This window comes from Lepidochelys olivacea (assembly GCF_965140295.1).
Source record: "Lepidochelys olivacea isolate rLepOli2 genome assembly, chromosome: 3".
Classification (NCBI taxonomy): domain Eukaryota; kingdom Metazoa; phylum Chordata; order Testudines; family Cheloniidae; genus Lepidochelys; species Lepidochelys olivacea.
In genome coordinates this window covers 154,865,478-154,885,891 of record NC_140413.1, presented here as the reverse complement: position 1 = coordinate 154,885,891, position 20,414 = coordinate 154,865,478, and the positions used below count along the sequence as shown (strand labels likewise).

The 20,414-nt window shown below is 45.4% G+C and overlaps 2 protein-coding genes and 1 long non-coding RNA gene across 5 annotated transcripts in view; 2 read left to right on the top strand and 1 right to left on the bottom strand.

The window, feature by feature from the left end:
* RBKS (ribokinase) overlaps window positions 1-1,769 on the top strand; it is a 114,219-nt gene extending 112,450 nt beyond the window's left edge. For all 3 annotated transcript variants that reach the window (XM_084622919.1, XM_084622920.1, XM_084622918.1), the window contains one exon: window positions 232-1,769. In XM_084622919.1, coding sequence (XP_084479045.1) covers window positions 232-405 — 174 coding nt within the window. In that variant the 3' untranslated portion in view covers window positions 406-1,769. The remainder of the gene's footprint in view (window positions 1-231) is intronic.
* On the bottom strand, window positions 1,695-11,734 carry MRPL33 (mitochondrial ribosomal protein L33). The gene is made up of 4 exons (XM_084622921.1): window positions 11,579-11,734; window positions 9,519-9,537; window positions 4,942-5,048; window positions 1,695-2,006 (listed from the first exon to the last, which is right to left on the bottom strand). Exons 1-4 carry the CDS (start codon window positions 11,598-11,600, stop codon window positions 1,957-1,959), a joined length of 198 nt encoding a protein of 65 aa, XP_084479047.1. The 5' UTR covers window positions 11,601-11,734; the 3' UTR covers window positions 1,695-1,956.
* Window positions 11,735-11,762: 28 nt separating this feature from the next.
* Window positions 11,763-18,863, top strand: LOC311517767. Its single transcript, XR_014710790.1, has 3 exons — window positions 11,763-11,882; window positions 16,238-16,337; window positions 18,606-18,863. It is a non-coding gene; the product is annotated as an uncharacterized lncRNA (long non-coding RNA).
* The last annotated feature ends 1,551 nt before the right edge of the window (window positions 18,864-20,414 follow it).

Below are 20,414 nucleotides of genomic sequence, written 5' to 3'. Positions count from 1 at the left end.
ATATGTTGGATGGGTAGGGGGGCAAGAGTTAATATTGTGGCAGCAACCTTGTGTTTTGGAATTTCATAGAAATGGAGAAAGACAAATCCAGTTCAGCTCCTGGCCTTGCAGGATTTCCTGGCACCAATGACTGTTGCATTAAAAGGCAACCTTTTGCATTTCAAGTAAATGCAGCTGAACTGTGTTCTTGTGTAGTAATCTGCCTAACTTTGTGTGTTTCTTTCATCTTAGGGGGCTGGCGATAGTTTTGTGGGAGCACTGGCTTTCTTCATGGCTTGCTATCCCAATCTATCCATGGAAGAAGTGATCAGGAGGTCAAACTTCATCGCATCAGTGAGCGTCCAAGCATCAGGGACACAGTCTTCCTATCCCTACAGGAAGGACCTGCCACAGGATCTTTTCTAACTCATGGTGCAGACAGCTGCATGTATTGATTGTACAGTATCCCAGGCAAGGGAGTTCTGATTGTGCACAGGCAAGTTTTTTTTTCCCCCTAAGAGATTCCAGGTCCTCGGCTACTAAAGGAGTAGAGAGCAGGAAAGTCTTTACTCCCTTCTCAATCACTGATTCCCTGTTAGATTCTGGTCTATAGTAGAGCACTAGGGTTGCACTCTTTCATTCCAGCAAAATATCGTGGCTCTGTTCCTTGCCCTACACACTGTGCAGCACAACCCTTACTCTAATGGTAAAACTTAGTAGTCTATGTGTTCAACATTTCACTCCACAAAAACTCATGTCTATAAACTAAAGAGACATCCCATAATATGAGTAGGGATAACTGAGCTCTGAAATTCAGTGGCCTCCACAGACTTTGCTGTGCTCTCCACTAATTAAGATTCTCCTTGATTTTGCTGAAGTTTCAAATCTGGGAGATCGCTATTGAAATGTGAATAATAGTTAGGAATTTGGTTGAAAACTCAAAGCTATAGTTCTTGCTCTCCGCGGCAAGTGCCTTAGCCCAAAGTGTGACTCAACCACCATCTGCAGACCACACATACCAGCATGCAAAGTTCCATCTCATCCATAGTCCACTCAGACCACAATGAAACACTGCATGCCAGGTCCACATCTGCTAGTTATCTTTCTCTATTGCATGATGGCTGTAGTAGGCTCCATACTGTGTCCATTAGGTGAGGTTTTCTGGTTCTGGGCAAGCTGCTGATACAGCCCTTAGGTGAGTGAGATGTACATACCAGTTTATTAACTGTTTAGTGTTCCGGGGAAACACATGCCCAGATGCCTAGTCTGTCTTATTTGGCGATAAACACAAATAAACTAGTTAAAGAACAAAATCAACCACAATGCACTAGTCAAAAAGCTGGCTTAGACATCTACTATAGGCCTACTCAGGCATGAATTCAGATGTGAAAAATAAGTCCTACATACATGAGCTTGATAAAAAGTTCTATTTTATGTGGGTCAGATCCTGATCTCACGGGAGTTTTGCCATTGGCTTCAAAGGCAGCAGCCTTTAGCTCTACAGGATGCTACAGGTCACTCTACTATAAGGCTATAAGCTCTGAAACACTAGTGATCCTATGGTTTCATGGGTCGATCGTGGTTTAGAATGCCTCTAGCAACCCTTCCACTGAAGTTCCCTTTTAGAAAATGTTAGAAAATTTTTTATTGCTATGTGAAACAATAGTTTAACAATTACAGCCAGTTTCACAATGGAAAACACAGACAATGGGATCTGCTATTTTAATTTTTTTTTATTGAAGACTGTAAAAATAACTCTAAGGATAAATAAATGTTGATGTGATGATCTATGTCCAGACACTAAAGACTTTTCTCTCTCTACATTGTTCTCATTCACAATGGCCTTCAAATCACAGGAGGCGTTGATTGAGTACATTTCCTCTCCTTTTAGCACACGCTGCAGGATTTCAGAAGCAGCATTCCGCCCACCCAAGAGTCCAACTCATGTATAAAACAAGTCCATTTACAAGGCGTTGTTCAGATGGAACGTATTTTTCTCTTCTCTGTGAAGAGAACACGTTGGTTCACTGTGGAGAGAAAGCAACTTGGTAGGAAAGCAAGTAAGTGTTAGGATTTACTAGAAAAAAAATCCATACACCCACCTCCTGCTGCCCTCCATGCTTAAACAAACACTGAACGAATGATTACTGGCACAGTGCCACTGCTGGCCAACCTGCTTTTAAAGGACTTTAGCTCTGCATTCATTTTACAACATATAACTTTTAGTATACAGGTGTCTATTTTACCCCATGAAGGACAAACATTAGGATCTAAGTGACTCTGAAAATGGAACCTTTTCACTCAACAGCTGCTTGCCATGTCTATTCTGAGTCAGTCTGCTCTGCATTGGGACACAAAGGTTTTTACGGCTTTTCTGCTTGTCTTAGCACTGCCGAGTCCAGACAGCTATGGGAAAGTAAACTGGATTCTAATCTGCCTCGCATATCAACAATCCTTCAAGGACCACCTGCAGAATCTTTATTATAAGTGATGGGTGAACTACAAATTGAGCTGGACTGTAAATCCTCAACCTGAAGTCAGGAAAATCATTTTACTTCTAAATTGCACATGTGATATGGAAGTCACTAAGAGAATGAGCATGGGAAACTACAATGCCGTTTGTGCAACCACCTTTCAGCTTAACATGAATTTTAGTAACTTAACACTGAAAAATATGTAGGGCTGACATTGTGCACCACAGAGATAGAGGATTGAAGTAATTTTCCCAACATATCACAGCCTAGTTGTGACTGAAACCTTTACATTATGCACTGCAACCATCTGGGACTTTCTACCTCACTATAAAAAGTTCCCTAAATGCAGGTTCCATTGTTTATGAAATTCACTGCACCTTTTTTGTGTGTAAGTGCATACAGACAGAAAGTACATCAAATACGGTGTCTGGCCTCCATGGATGGCCAGACTCAAATTTACCTGCCTTTCACACATGCCTCAGCGTCTCGCTTTCCCTCTGGTATAGGCTATAGGAATTTTTTTTCCCCTCCACCAAATGTGAACCCCAGGCCATTCCAAGCTACCTCCCATTTCTATTCTATGGGTTGCATCAGGCTGTTCTGCCACCAAACTCCTGCTCGGCTAAGAGCGCCACTCTATAGTGCACTGCACACAAACTGGATAGTAAAAAGAACAGGAGGACTTGTGGCACCTTAGAGACTAAAAATGTATTTGAGCATAAGCTTTCGTGAGCTACAGCTCACTTCATCGGATGCATTCAGTGGAAAATACAGTGGGGAGATTTATATACACAGAGAACATGAAACAATGGGTGTTACCATACACACTGTAACTAGAGTGATCAGGTAAGGTGAGCTATTACCAGCAGGAGACAAAAAAACAACACCTTTGTAGTGATAATCAAGGTGGGCCATTTCCAACTGTTGACAAGAATGTGTGAGGAACAGTTGGGGGGGGGAAATAAACATGGGGAAATAGTACATATAGTACACAAATAGTACATTTCCCCATGTTTATTTCCCCCCCCCCCAACTGTTCCTCACACGTTCTTGTCAACAATTGGAAATGGCCCACCTTGATTATCACTACAAAGGTTTTTTTTTTCCCCCCTCTCCTGCTGGTAATAGCTCACCTTACCTGATCACTCTAGTTACAGTGTGTATGGTAACACCCATTGTTTCATGTTCTCTGTGTATATAAATCTCCCCACTGTATTTTCCACTGAATGCATCCGATGAAGTGAGCTGTAGCTCACGAAAGCTTATGCTCAAATACATTTTTAGTCTCTAAGGTGCCACAAGTCCTCCTGTTCTTTTTGCGAATACAGACTAACACGGCTGCTACTCTGAAAACTGGATAGTGTTTCTAGTGTGTGGGGGGGGGGAGGGGTTGGTTGTGGAATGTTCTGAAGCAATAAAGTTAATATGAAATTAATACACTCATTTTCCAACCCAGGAAATGAATCCCACCACCGCCTGATCTAAGGCTTTCCCTTGCACATGAAATTCAGTTTCTGCCAACATGAATATTTTTTGAGGAATTTGATTAAATCAGCTTGTATCTCCAGGAGCCTCTCTCCACAGGCATCAGACTCCTGCATTCTTAAGTCAGAGAATATCAGTGTTAATCTTCCAACAAGACTGCACTGAAGATAATATCCCATATGACTATCAGCCAAATGGCTACACTATATATTCAGAGCTATGTGGTTTTTTAAATTATGCCCTAGTTAAATATCAGATTACCAGGTGTTTTGCAGGAGGTACCTGGGAGCTGTACGGACTTAACTCTCCCATGCTATTTTAAGAGCTAAAGCAGGTTAGAATGTCCCCAACTTAGCCTTTAATGTGTTAGTTACAAATTGGTGCCTTCCCAAGTCACTTTTTAAAACACTTTTTTTTTTAAAAAAAAGAGGAACTCTTGGCAAGTGCTGTTGACACCCATGACTTACAATGAATCAGGTTTTAAATGATGGAGAGTGTTGAGAGTCAGAGGAACACAGCAGAACAGTGGAGAACTTTTCTCCAAACATGTGGGAACCTGCATTTATTTCTGTATTAGACATTGTTTAAATAGAAATATTTTAAATAGATTTCATCTTGACACTGTGATGAGAGTTTACTGCTCTTTTGGTTTAAGTGTCCCAACGAACTTCTCTGCAGCTGCGTGGCTCACTGCTGATTCTTACGAGACAGCCTAGTCTAGTAAACTGAGCATGGAAGTAGAATGTACGAATTCTAATCTCTGCTCTGCCACTGTCTTGCTGTGAGGTCTTGGGCAAGTCACTGCCTCATTGTGTCCGTGCCACAGTCTGTAAAATGGGGTTAATATTACCTCCTCCTCCACTGGGACATTTTAAGGAATAATACAGTGGTTTGAGCATGTAAAATGCTAAGTATTACTCTGCTTATACTCGATACATTGTTACATTCAACTGAAGAGAGAGCATGCATCTTCCAGACAGCATGTAATTTCTTAAGTTCTTACCAATGGGATCATATTTCAGCAGGACCAATTTCTCCTGTAGTCGGGCTCTCTTGATGTTGTAACAGTAGCCTGTCCCTGCTGCACTCACCATCCTCACAAGGATGTACCTAAAATGACAAGGGACATCATTATGGCCAAAGGCAGATGTATACAGCGGTGATGAACACTGTTTTTTAGTCAGTGTCTCCACTGCAGACATTCCCCTTTGACATGGGCAGTTAAGTGAACTGAGACACTTAATGTCACCATCTGTACCTATTAGGGACAATTTAGTGTCAATAAAATACTAAATTTAGCTGAGCTGTTACATGGGTTTGATTGCAAGAGTTGATGAGCAACTGCAACTTCAACAGATGTTGCCAATGCGCAGCTAAGCAACGCTGATGCATGAGTGTTGTAGGTCAGGAGACGAAGTTTTGGGAGCAGACCCTGGTTTCTCTCCCCAGGCCAGCAGGCACATCAGACAGGACAAGTATAAGGGAGGCAGTGAAAGCAACTTGAAATATTCACACTAAAGCTGCTCAGAAATCTTTGGTCCAAACAGTTTTCTGTTGGAAAAAGGTGTTTCAACACAACCACTTGTTTTTCTTATGAAAATCACGTTGACAAAATTTCCCACACAAAAAAACTCAAAACTATTTTATTTCCAAAACATTTCATTTCAAAATTAATTTTTCATTTTGAAAATTACGCCCCCCCCCCCACCTCTCTGTTAGTTTTATAATATTTCATGATGTCTGCAGCATTTGTGCATAAGACAACGGGTCATATTCTGCCATGCCAAATACCACACCATAATACATGATACTTCTGCTGACATGGTCCAAATCAGAAATTTCAAAATATCAAATTTTCCTGTGAAACAGAAATTCCAAATTTTGATCAGCTCTAATTAAAACCTCCTACCAGCAAATCCATGAACAGCAAGGAACTCTGTCTGGAAAGGGCGATGGGAGGGACACAGGCAGAGAAGCTATTCATCTGAAAGAAGGCAGGGATTCAGGGAGCCTAAGAGGTGGCACTTGGAGTGAAGGGGAATCTATGGGCCAAGGGTGGGGAGGTTTGAAAACCACCCCACTAAAATCATGATGCTTTTAGAGTGCTGAGTCCATAGCAGGACTGTACGTTTCAACATCAGCCTCAGGTTAATTGCTATTGAATGGAACATAGACCATGGCCAAGAAAGTAGTTTTCATACTGAAATAAGATAAAGAAAAGATCTGCATACAACTGACTCAGTATGGCTCCTTTTTAGAAAGGGAACAGAGGATGATCATATTTAAAGGTATCCAGGTTATAGCCAATACAGTATCTCAGAATACAGAGCCCAACTGTCTCTTCCACTTGCACTGGGACCTAAAGCAGTATGCCCCTCACTCCATCTACATACAAAAAGGGAAAGCAGAGCCCCTCACGATGGTATGCCACAGAAACAGGTCAAGAGGTGGCAAGATTGGTGAGATGGTACTTCTCCAGAGCATCATGCCCTCACAAACCCCCAGATGATGCTAACCCAGTGGAGGAGTTCGGGCAGCAGCCATGTACCGTAGAGAGAAGAAGAGGAGAAACTGGGGTATAATGTGAAGACAACTGAGCCTCCCTGCAAATCCATAAGTACTGCCAGCTCTCTGGTACTCCCCATGATCTCAGGGCATCTGGAGGTTAGGGAAGGAGGGTCAAGCCCCTTGACCATTTCTCCAGTGGTGATCTCTCCTCTTCCATCGCAATGAAATGATCTGAAGAAAGCATTGCAGGTAGAACCCACATGCAATTTCCTGGCTTACAGACAATATGATCCCTTGAAATTAAACAGAGAAAATCCCTATTTGCTCACCCATGCAATGTCACTCCCAACAGCATATACAGTACATATGGCTTTGCCTGGTCTGATTTAAAGTCTAGTTTTACATGAAAAAAACATTCTTTCTTCCCCCCTCAAATGAAGGGTAACCACTAGACTTCCCTGAGCTAAAAGACCCAGTGAATGACCCAGTTTTCTGTCATCTCCTGTACACCCACTACAGGGATCAGGCATAGCACCTGTAACCATGTAGCAGACTCCTTCCCCCATACCTCTCCCACTTCCTCAAACACCTTCTGGTCAGTTTCCTCTTTCTAGCCCACTGATATCAATATAACCAGAGTCTGAAACTCTTATTTGGTACATGTCTGAGGGCAGGTTCTTTTTGAGTAAGACACTTTGTTATGAAAATTTCCAACTTAATCAGGCAACCCAAGCCAAATGCTCTAGTGAAGCGTAAGCAGAACAAGAAGGGAGGAAATCTAGGGGAGAGACCCAAAAAGGGAAAGCAAAGGGGCCAGAGGAGGACCAATAAAATGATGAAGAAAGAAGGGAAGAGAACACAAAACCAAAAAGAGAAGCACTTGGCTTTGAAAATAAATTTAGTTTCTTAATGAATAAAAAGGGGAGAAATACAAGATAAAAAAAGCCATAAAAAGCTTTTAGGTTAGTGAAGTTAATTGTATTTATACTTCCTCCTTGAGGAAACTTTACCATGCTCTGTTCATTGGTGGGAGGGGATGATGGCAGAACATGATTATTATTAAGGCTGGTGTCAAACTGAGACCCCTCCTATTGGGCATGTACTTTAAAACTGCACTTTGAATGTCAAGCCCTGACAATTCTGCAGAAACACCACAAGAGGAGAGACACTGCCAACCCAGCGGGTGCCTGGCACCAGCTTCATTTGGGGATGATTTTTAAATCTTCAACAAGAAGCATGCCAGGAGGTCCTCTTTCCAGAGCTTTCAAGTACGAACTATTACAGATCCATGCAGGAATGCACCTTCTGAGAACCAGGGGAAACAACAGGGATGTTTTAATGACAGTTCTTCGACAACAGAGCTTCTTTATCACTTTAGTCTCTTGGATTTGTCTAAATACCTTACAAATACAATTTTGGCCATAACTGTTCACCCCTCATATATATTTTCATTCATTCTTGTCTCCTTACTTATGGGGGAGCAAAGACAAATTTTTCCAGAGTCCTTTATTTCCTTCCCAGCCCCAGACTATGCCAATCTTCTTTTTAGCCCATGGGATCCGGATCTACCTTCCTCCACAGCCCATTAACACATTCTTGAGAGGGGCCAGGTGCTCAGAACTCTGTCTCTGCTGCACTTCCAGCCCAGACGGAGAATGTGTTAGAGCTTTGCCCTCGACAATAGTTACTTTATTAACTGAAAGTGATGGCACCCACCTTGAAACTTGTTCAGCAAAATAGACAAGCAACTGTTTTATGATCATTATACACAACAGCTACAGAAGTTCAGGGAACCATTCTATACTCTACTAGAAATGTAATGCTGATAAAAACACCACACGCATTAGCCTGGACCCCATAGAGGTCCAAACTAACCACATATGCATACAGATTGCCCTCACTTAATGAATGAGGCTCGGCAAGTACGTGACTATGAGGATCCCTCAGAGAGTCTCTCTAATTGTCCTGTTCAGGGAAGAGGGTTGCCATGGAGTTCCCCCCCTAAAGTGCACCACAGGGTTGGACTCAACCCTCTCAGGTCATCCAGGGGACAAGACTATGTGCATGGAGGCCCTGTGCTTCTTCACTGTCTCACCCAGCTTCTTGGAGCTCTGCTGCCAGGGATCCCTCTGCAATGGCTGCCTTCAGAAACTCCATTAAAATTAGATCCCCACCACAGAGACAACACTACAGGAAAAGCAGCACAGCCCCAGGGCTCTAGAACTTACTCAAATAATTCTTCCAGGACGAGTTCATTGATGTGCACCCTGCCAGATCCTGCCTCCACCCAAAAAGGGTCATTCACTCCCCAATGCTACCTCCGTGCAGAATCTAACCCTGGGGAATACCCTTCAAGGGGACAGTACTGCAGATCTCCCATTCCAGAGAGTGGGGGAGAGATTACATGCAAAGGAGATGCAGTCTAGCTCCTAGGTTGAAGAACGACAAATACTTCATGTACATTCAGAGATTCTTTTCAGAGTAGCAGCCATGTTAGTCTGTATTCGCAAAAAGAAAAGGAGTACTAGTGGCACCTTAGACGCTAACCAATTTATCTGAGCATAAGCTTTATGCATCCGATGAAGTGAGCTGTAGCTCACGAAAGCTCATGCTCAAATAAATTGGTTAGTCTCTAAGGTGCCACAAGTACTCCTTTTCTTTTTGCAAATACAGACTAACACGGCTGTTACTCTGAAACCTGAAATAAAGAAAAGGAGTATTAGTGGCACCTTAGAGACTAACCAATTTATTTGAGCATGAGCTTTCGTGAGCTACAGCTCACTTCATCGGATGCATACCGTGGAAACTGCAGCAGATATTATTGTTTCATGATCTCTGTGTGTATATAATATCTGCTGCAGTTTCCACGGTATGCATCCGATGAAGTGAGCTGTAGCTCACGAAAGCTCATGCTCAAATAAATTGGCTAGTCTCTAAGGTGCCACAAGTACTCCTTTTCTTTTTTCTTTATTCAGAGATTCTGTGAGAACCCCATATTTGTGTATCATTGTAGGATGCAACTGTGGGAAGCAGATCATTTGGAATAGCTCAAACCAGTAAAATGTCACTTACTTGGATTTGCTCTTGGCCACTGTTTGTGGAGCACAATGATGAAAGGAAGAAAAAGAAAGAAAGTTACATTACCATCTTGTTTTCTTTTAACTATTAACATATAAAAATGATTACAGCTTTGCACAAAAGCTGCTTTTGGAACAGTCCCAGAGCAGCCAGGCAAAGACAATCAGTTGTAAAGGAGATTCCTCTTGCCTTGTATAGCTAGACCACGCCAAAATCCAGCTTTATTTCCCCCATCATATCATTTTAAAAATCATTTGTGCAGTGCCTAGCCCAGTAGGCCCTGGCCCGCTTGTACCCTCCGGGCAATACTGCAAGGTAAGTAAAAGTGTAGCAAAATCCACTTTATGTTCTGTCTGCACAATCAAAGCTCTTGTTCAAGCCCCTAGTAGTTCTGACTACTCCCACTTCAGGTTCTTTCAAAATACTGTGAAGATCAGATCCCTTGTCCCTATGTCACTTCACTCTCAGAATCCCTCCACGGGCTTCCTGTTTTCCACTGCATAAAAGCTCAAGCTTCTTGCACTCACATTTAAGGCCCTTCTCAGCTCTGCCTTTTTCTTCTATTTCTTTATCTTAATCTCTTAAGCCCCTCCAGCACTTTAGCAACACTCATTTATCCACTTCTCCCACCAATATAGGCATTCTGCGCCTTTCACAAAGAATGCCTTTTCTGAACTGAAACATAAGGCAGCTACCCTCCTCTTCAAATCTCTCTCTAAAGCCCATTTTTGCTGGAACACCTACAAGAAATCACACAACCAATGATGAGCTGAGGAATGGGCAGGATCCCTGGCAGATCCTGTCTCCACCCAAATGGGGTCATCCACCCCCCACTACTACCTCCGTGCAAATCCAATCCTGGGAAATGCCCTCCATGGGGACATTACTCCACAGAGTAAGGGAGGGATCCACAAGCACATGAGCTTATGTTACCATCTTCCTTCATTGAGATTCTTACCCTCACAAGAATATTTTCTTAAATTAGACAGGAAACCCTTTGGGGCATGAACTGTCCCCGACTGTCTGTTTATACAGCCCTCAACACAGAGGGGCCCAATCCAGAATCTGTAATAATAAGTAATAACGCAGCACACATGTCACCACAGGTAATGCCCCAAAAGTTACCTTATATTGGACATTCCGGTTTCATTTATAATGTATTTGTATTGCAGTAGCACCTATGGGGGCCCCACTCAGGGACCATGAGCTCAATGTACTAGATATTATACAAATGTAGAACAAAAAGATGGTCCCTGCCTCAAAGATTGTAGAATCTAAGTAATGTTTTTAACTATTTCCTTTTCTTTCATTCTTTTAACCAAGCATTTCTTTCACAGTTGCTGACAGCAGTTTATGGAATTCAGATATTTTATCTCCCTGCCCTTTTAAGTTTTCAATCCACACTTGGGCCTATTCTGACATGTCCATATAGGTTTCCAGATGACCAGGGACTCAGCCAAGTTCAGGATTAGGGTCCTCGTCATCCAATGGCCAAACCATCCGTTCATTTTTAAAATGACTTAACTCACAGGTAAACTTTGACTAAGATGTGACATTTCTAGAAATTAAATACTGTTAGCCCTGTAATCGCTCGCTCGCAGCTGGGGCTTTGAACAACTCCTGGGACGACACGGCTGGTTGACAGATACGTGCCTGAGAAGCAGAAGGGAAAGACCAGCCAAGCCACTCGGGCAGATCTCTTTAAAAATTCACCTGCAGCCCCCACCCCCCCTTTCTTGCTACAGTCACTGCGGCCTCCACCTGCCCCCCTCTGCAGCGGCGGCCGAGGAGCTGCTGGAGCAGGCAGGGCGAGGTGCCCCCTGGGCCACTCCTCCCTCGCAGCTCGCTGGGGTGACGTCGGCTAGCAGAGGGCGCCGCAATGCCCGCCGGGAGAGGTAGGGCCGATGAGGGAGGAGCAGTAGCGCAGCCTGGGCCCAAGCGCGTCCCTGACACCGTCAGGCCCCAGCCGCCCCCCGCTGCCCCTCGCTCCTCCCCCGCCGCCGCCGCCCCAGCTAGCGGCAGCTGCGCGGAGCCGGATCCCCTTCCTCACTCACAGGCGGCCACCGTCAGGAACATGGCGCCCACTCCGCCGGGAGACTCCTTCGGCCGGCTCCGGAGCCCAGAAGCACCGCCACAACCACTTCCGGGGGGCGCGGGCGCAACTGCTTCCGGGGCACTAGAGGGCGGCCGGGCAGACGGAGAGGACGGGGCTGGTGACGCTGAAGCCCCGCCCTTTGAGCTCGCGCCAGGGCGCAGCCAAGCCCGGCGGCGGCCGCGGTAACCGCTAGAAGGCCACGCCTCCCCATCCCAATGGGCGGGGCTGCCCAGGCCTTTGCACCATGGTTCCTGCTCCACCTTGTGAGTTCTCCCGGGCTTGGGCCTGGGCGGTGCTTGGACCCCCGTTGTGCTCGGCGCTGGACAGACACAATGAAGGCGCTCGCCGTCTAGGACGGGGGCAGGTCAGCATCTCCTGAGAGATGCCTCCTGGCTTGGGGGAAGAGAGCAGGGCCATGCAGCGAGCCCAGCTCCTTGGAAGGCCTGGGAGCAGCTGAGCTTTCTGGAGAACCAGCGCGCACCAGAGGGCGGGAATACATTTTCTGTATAATATTAATAGATTTTTTTTCAAGGCCTGGAGGGGTCATTCTGATAACTGAGGCTCACCTGCACAACAGGCCGGAGAAGCTGGCCTGCTACCTCCTGTATCTAGTCCGGGGTGAGGAACCTACGGCCTGTGGGCCGGATCTGGCCCTTTGGTTAATTTCCTGTGGTGCTCCCCCACAGGGCTGGAGCCCTGAGCGCAAACTTGCTGTGCTGTGGGGGGAAGCCCCGAGCCTCTGCACCCCCCTGCAGGGCTGGAACTGTGAGGCTGGCTCCTCTCCTGCCCTGCTGTGGGGGGGGGGGGAAGCCCCTAGCCTTTGCACACACACCCCCACCCCACCCCTGGCAGGTGAGTGGCCCACGATTGATTTTTTTTTTTTTTTTTTTTGTGGGTCAATGGCCTGTGACAGAAAAAGGGTTCCCCACCCCAATCTAGCCCATCACGGAAATAAGATCTGGGACTGCCACAGCTACTGAGCTGGGACAGTCCATGTGTTCTGTCCCCTGTGCTTACTCATGATTGCTTCAGCCACCATTCACAAATTGCTGTTGATTCCCATACAGGGCTGCTAAACTTTGCAATACTTGGTGTTTTTCTAAAAGCTGCAGCTACTGGAGTCCTGTGATTACATGAGAAGATCAGCTTTCATTTTAAAAAAAATAGAAGCAACTTCTGGCTCTCTTGGTAGTGATGAAAAGCTTAAAAATGTGACATCCTCCCCCAAGCCTCAAAAAATAAATTTAAAAAACCTAGAGTATTTGCTTTGTTTTAATCTCACAATGTTTACGTTGATCTTGTTATTTTTGAGGCCTAACTCATCATTTTTGAGTGCTTGTAGTTTAGCAGTACGGCTTTAAACATAGACCCTTTTGACTGATGATATAACAAATCTCTCATGTCCAAAAAAGAAGTACAGTATAGTACATTATGCTGTATTATACAAGCCTTACCCAAGGCTATGCAGGGTTAAATTGGGATTTTCAAAGGAGCCAAAGGGCATTAATTGCAATTCAATGGGAGTTGGGTGCTATAGCCCTTTAGGCCCCTCTGAAGATCCCAGTCTAGATCATAAATAACTCAGTAGTAGCTCCAGAGTGAAATTAACAGGCTTAGGCAAGGGAGATGTGGAATACTTCCAAAGGAGATTTGAAATGAGATGGAGTGGATGAGATGGAGGTACATGGAATGGCTGGTTCTGAAGAGTTCCATAGGCTGGGTTCGCTACATTTGCTGCCAGTTGAAGACACAACAGACCCAAAGGGGAGATTAATTATTGCACTTCAGTTTTTTTAAATGACTTGCACAATAAATACGAGCAGGGATATGAAAACATATGAACATTTCTGTATAATTGAGGAACGTTATGACTCAAGGAACTAATAACAGAGAAGTGGCACTAGGCTGCTAGTCTGAATCTATGCCAGGTCTCTAGTGACTAACAGCTGTTATTGCGAGATTGCAGTCTGGGAGCCTCTGATCTGATTCACAGTGATCTCAGGCATTGTAACCCACTGGTCAGCGGGTGTATCGTGTCCCTTATCCACAGGGATATGGGGCTGTTACAGAACCTAGCTCCTTAGCTCAAGCTGTACAGATTCATGCTTTCAACTCTGGAGGTCTGCAGTATCAGTCCCCACATAAATGGGGATTCAGTCCTAAACTGCTGTGGGAGTTACATGCAATTATGTGGAACAAGCTCCCTCGGTCAAGACACTGGCCAGTGCATGCTACATACATCCACTGGGCAAAAGAAGCCCACAGCAGTTTGAATCCCAGACAAACTCCAACTTACATGGCAGCTGCCATTGTGGCTTACACCAGAGATTGAACTGGGGGCCTGGCCCAAGTCCCTACAGCTGGAGCTAAAGAGCTGAGAGTTGTAACAGGCCCATTTCCTCTGTTGATCAGGCACAGAAGGGGACACATAACACCCAGTGGGTTACCCCATCACCACAATTGTCAATGCTTCGTGTACTGCCTGCTTGTTTAGTATTCTGATATGTTATAGGATTGCTCTTTCTTGAGTATTTTTCAGAGTGGCCTAGGGAGTTCAGATAGGCACCTCTTGTTATTTTAAAATGTGTAAATAAAAGGCACTGTTGCTGGCTGTGGGTCAATAAATTAAGGAATGAATTATGTGTGGAAATTGATCTTCTCTCTGGCCTGTAAAGACCTCAAGGTCAGGGCTAAGGTGATTTGAGATGCATTTAATAACCTCAGCTCCATTTAAGGTGCAGTGTAAAGGTGCTTTTGTTACCTGCATCCTCTAAAATGCTAGCTTTGTAATATTAGTACATCCCAGTAACAGGGGCTCCTACCAGCTGACTGAATAGACCTTTTGTTTCCTGTGAGGTGCTGAGCTCAGTGCTCAGCACTTCACAGGAGCAGGTGCTGATTGCCCATGACTAGGACTGTGGCTCCAAGCCTTGGAAACCCCATCACCTGGCAATTTTGTATATCTGACTAAAAGAATTTCTTCTTATAGCTTGGGCACCCCCATTCAATTGCTAGAATTCTAATGGAAGATACAGGACTAAATTCAGCCTTGTCATAAGGAGATGCAATTCCAGCTGAAGTCAATGGAAGTTGTGCATGATTACACCAAGGCTGAATTCGCCTGTAGTTGGGCAGGTGGCAAGCTCAGAGTACTGCATGTTATACAAAACAAACATGTTTGAATTTTGCCTTGTCCTTTGCATATTCATTGTTCATCTTTCATCTACGTGTTGCAAGTTGCTATAGAATGAGATTGTGAGCTATCAGACAGAGACTGTCAGAACCATACGTTTGTATAGCACAAGGGTCTCAAACTCAAATGACCACGAGGGCCACATAAGGACTAGTACATTGGCCCAAGGGCTGCACCACTGACCGCCCCCCCGACTGCCCTGCCCCCGCCCCCACTCTACCCCTTCTGTGAGGCCCTGCCACTGCCCTGCCTCTTCCCGCCCCTTCCCTGCCCCCATTCCAACCCCTTCCCTGAAATCCCCACCCCAACTCTGCCCCCTCCCTGCCCCCAGGGGGTGCAGGGTGGGCAGGGGACTCAGGGCAGGGGGTTGGGGTGCAGCAGGGGGCTTAGGGCAGGGGGTTGGGGTGCAGGAGGGGTGTGGGGTGCAGCAGGGGGCTCAGGGCAGGGGGTTCGGCTGCAGAAGGGGTTCGGGAGGCAGGTCCAGCCCGGCGCCTACCGGCGGCAGGGCAGAGCAGGCTCCCTGCCTGCCTGCCTGCCTGCCCTGCCCCCACGCCGCTCCGGGAAGCAGCCGGGACCTGGGGGGGGAGGGGGAGGGGGCACAGGGGTCTGTGTGTTGCCCTGGCCGCTCCTCCAGTTACCTCCCCCAAAGCTCCCATTGGCCGCAGTTCCCCGTTACCGGCCAATGGGAGCTTCAAGGGAGGTACCTGGAGGAGTGGCCAGGGCAACACACAGACCCCTGTGCCCCCTCCTCCCCTGGCTCCCGGCCGCTTCCCGGAGCGGCGCAGGGGCAGGGCAGGCAGGCAGGCAGGGAGCCTGCCCTGCCCCCAGTGCGCGCCGGGCCGGAGCCGCTCTAGGTAAATGCTGGAGGGGCAGGGGTACCACGGGGAGCTGGCGAGCTGCTGAAAATAACCCTGCAGGCCATGTGTTTCAGACCCCTGGTATAGCATCTAGCACAGGGGAGCCCAGATCCCTGTTTGAGGCCCTTTGGCCCTACAGCAATACAAATAAGAACAGTAATACAACTATCAACGGTAATGTCAAAAGAACTCTAACAGGTACACTCTATCACAGAGTGGGATATATCTGGTTCAAATTATAAATTCCATTTTGTAGAAGGAATGCCATTTTGTGATATGTGCTGAAGAACCAAAGGCAGGGTTATTATGAGGTATTCTAGATAGCTAGTATACCCAGGAAAGATGCTTGACGCCTGATTGAAGGACTATGACTCAGAAGCCATCACAGAGCAATCTAGGACCATTAAGTTGGATTGTCTGTTAACTACTGGCCCAACCCCATAGAACAATGGATTTTCGACATTGGGGTGCCAGCATAGCCGGGGGTTCTGCTGCTTCTCAGCCTGATGGCCACATGGCCAAAGGGAGAGAGACTGTATTTAAGAAGGGGTTTCTCTTCTCTGAAAAGTGGGAGTCACCCATCGCTGCATGCAAGAAGAGGCTGGAGAGAGATGGAAGGCCGGAGAGACGCTGCCTAGCCTGAAATGCTGACAAAACTCACAGAATAGGTGAGATCAGACTATTGGAGGGTACATCTCTGGACTTTTATTATTTTGCAAAGGTCTGTAATGCTTTAGAGCATTTAAAGAGTAAAGTGGTTGTGGTTAAGAAATTCTTTGCTAAGCCTATATTCCTTGCTTTCCTGCCCCATTGTCCCTGAAGGGGGTTAAATGAGAAGCCAGAGGGCTCACATCTAGGTAGAACTCTGGGGGAGCACGAGTAAGCAACTAAGGGGGTTGGGAGGTCTGAGACACTGGTTTTGGGGCGTAGGGCGACTGGATGCCATCATGTCCCAAAGAAGGGCATCACACTAGAGATTTGAGCCTGTGAGTATGTCCTGGAATTTCAGAGCTAGAAACAGTAACTAGGCTCCATCCAGACTCAGTTGGCTTAGGAGCACATGGGACTCAACGACTGGATCCACTCGCAATAGACTCGCAATGTCTATACAGAGGGGCACCTGGTCAGGGTGTAACACATACAGTAGCAATTTCTATGCATGAGCATGAGAGGAAGGATGAAAGCAGTGGATCACAAATCAGGTGACCTGGGTTCTTTTCCTTTCTCTGCTTCAGACGTATGTGACCTTAGGCACATCCCTGAGCCTCTGGGTGCCTCAGTTTCCTTCTCTGTAGAACAGAGACACTATTAGATGCTTGTGTTACGAGATGTTATGAAGCTACACCCGTTAATACTTGGGAGGTGCTCAGATGTGATGTTGCTGTGTGCAATAGCAAAGTTTTTAAATAAATAACAGGGGACATTTCAAGTTCTCCTACCCTCTTGGGTAATAAACTGTAAGTCAGGAGGATATTACACTTTAAAGAATTGACAATGGATCCAGCACTTATTTTCTCTCCTAGTCAGATAAACTGTTAATGTAGGAATTAAAGTCCTTGAGTATTCGCAATTAACTGTGCAACAAAAATATGTCAGCTTGACATGCTGAAAGCAAGCTAACAAGACTAAGATGGAATGCATAATAACATCCAGTTAATGTGATATTATGTGGCATGAAAACAAATGGCTGACAGTAAAAAGACTGGAGTAACATGACATCCTCTCTGGGAAAGGACTTCTGTGTGTGTTGGGAGGCACCCTTGATTTCGGTTGACATGTTCCTTGTTTCAATTCAGTTATACCAAATTCTTTTTTAATGCTACAAATGTTCTGATCTGTACTCTTAGTACTTCAGAAATACAAATCCATTAGTCACATAATCGTTTGCCTGCAAATATCAGAGTGAGAGAGAGCAAAATATTCAGGATGATAAAATGCTACTATTGTTGGATTTCTCCTCTTTGATCCCCTTTGCTGCCTCAGTCAAAATAACATAACTGAAAAGGGATCAGTTTGCCAGCCTCCTGATTTAACTGCCAGGCACAAAAGCAACATTAAAGACAGTTTTTAAATTAAATTGGGAATTAAATATTTGTACAAAGATACCATCAAACAGAGTTTTTACTGGGTTTTTTAAATATCCTGTCTGGTGGCAAAAAAAAATTGTTCCAATGACATTTTTTCTGCTTTGCAGCAACAAGGGCCATATAAATATAGATTAGACTAGAATTCAGCATTCCTCACCTTCCGCTTTTATAACCTCTTCTTTAGACAGCTTTATACAGGCATCAGCGAAAAACACGGAGTTGAAAACTTTCCTGTATGACAAGGTGGTGAGAGCATAACACATCTAGGATGGCAGCTGTCACTGATAACCTGAGAGAGAGGAAGTGTTCTCTATTGTCTAGAGCGAAAGTGAGGGAGTCAGGAACTTGGATTCTGTTCCCAGCTCTGATCCTGATTCACTGTGTGAGTTTGGACAAGTCACTTAATGGCTCTCTGCCTCAGTTTCTCTCCCCAGCTGTAAAACAGGGGTGATAATATTTATTTTGCTGGTGAGCTGTGAGGCTTAGTCCTTGAGTCTGCAGCTGACTGCACAGACAGACTGCAGCACCCAGGCAAAGTACATTGTTGTATTAAGTGCTATTAGTACAGTACTGTGAGATCCTTGGAGATGTGTTATGCAAATACAAAGTTCTCCTTCGATGTTGCCTAGAGAAACCAAGCCTGATGAACTGTAGCACCAGCCCAGATAATTCTGGGACTATTTGAAAAGAGAAGTCACTCATGGCTACAGAGGAAAAGCTGCCAGCGCCCAATAAATCAGCGTTATTCAGAATCAAACATGGTTTTTTTTGTTAGCTAGAGACACGATGAATTGTCCTGTTGTGATCTAACTGACCTTTGCCTTTTGTTTCACCCCATTTTGCTTTCAGTAGACGATTGGATCTTCATTCTTTGCCAGGAGAGTGTGGCTAGATTCCTGGCACGGTCTAAGAAGGCAAGGGACTCACCTGCAATATTGGCAGAGGCAATACTTCACCTGCACATGACAGTTGAGGTGAATCACCATTTGGGAAAAGCAATAGGGAGAGGGTCGGCAGGCTAAATATATCTGCAGAGCATTGTAAATATTGGCTTGGCACTATATTTTATACATGAGTGACTGTCAGTTACAATATCTTGCTAAATAAATATTGGAAACAAACGATCAGTGTCCTCAGTCCTTGCAGAAGCTCCACCAATCCTATGGGATTTCCCACAAAAACAAGCAAACAACTAACCCAGGCAAATGCTCGCAGCTCAGGTGATACGCAATATCATCTCCTGCAGGACCCTATGTTCTCCCCTCTCTGTGCTTGTTACAACTTAGCAGGATCCTTCTCTCAGCACTGCTAAGCACACACAGACACCATTGTACAAATCACGGATCTGGATACTAACTGGGTTTTGGAATTCTTTCTGCATCCAGTATCCCAGCACAGCCAGGCTGGGAGAAGAAGGTGAGAATTAGCTCACTATTGTTATTATTAAAGCCGGGCTGGACAGGCAAGGTTAACGATAGAGAGAGCCCTTTAAATTGTTAGATCAATTTGAGTCAGGTTGATAGTAACCAAAAGTCATTTTCAGCTGCTGGCTGTTCAATGGCCTGTTTGAAAGGAGCTGGTGATCGTTCTCAATCCAGTTCTTAAAGATGTTCACATCACAAAAACTATCTTTGATCTCTTGCTGACAACATCAACAGCAAAGCCAATGACTGAATGGACCTGGGAGACTTTCCCCACTCAGCCCTAGAGTGGATCCCTCCAAATCAGGTGTGGGGCAGACTGGTAGGCCAGGCTGGAGCACCCGTACATTTGCACTGCCCATGCTTTGCCTGTTCTCTGTTTATCGAGTATGGAATGTCAGTCTCTGGGTCTGTTACCTCTCACTAACACGGAAGTCACTCAGATTTAAGGGGGAAAAACAAAGGCAGCAATTGCCAGTTTCCTTGCGCAATTTTTAAACACCCGTTTCCCAATTCTGATGGCCCAGCAAAGAGCATAAGGAACAACATCCTTTCACACTGCCCCCACCTCCTGAAACATCAGAGCAGTGAAACAGCTGCAACTCAAAACACTTTGTAAACAGGTGACTGAAATCCCCTGGGATGCCCGATGGCCTGGGCATGTCTCATTGTGATTATAGTTCCTGCTATACAAATTGGAGTCCATGTAGCAGGGCTTGTGCCAATTCCTAGGCTGTTGTAGTTCCAGTTGTTATGGGTTTTCATGACAAAAAGATGGCATACATACAGTATCAGTGATACAACACTCAGGTAGTGATCCATTCAAACTACCAATTCTGCCCTGGAAGGGCTTTCATGTTTTGGGACCTTTCTCTAGTTGAAAGTCACCCCTGTGCAGTGGGCCTGCTCAAGACCTAGGCACACTTAAGTCTTCAAAATAGAGCTTGTGAGGGACACAAGTGGTGAATGACTAAGACAACCGTCTGTAGATCTATACAACTTGTGAGTGGCAGCAGGTTGTTCTCAGCAAGACCCCCACCTCTAGAACATCCTCCCCTCTTTGGTCCAACAGAACACAAGTTTGTTGGCCGTGTAGGTATAATGAATTGTAGCTGCATATGTGTAGACACCACAGTCGTTAGCAGGGAGAAAACCTGAGACCTTCAGCCCCCAAAACACAAGCCCTTCTCATGCTAAAAAAGTGACTCCTTTCACTGTAAGTAGAGGCTGTTTTAGT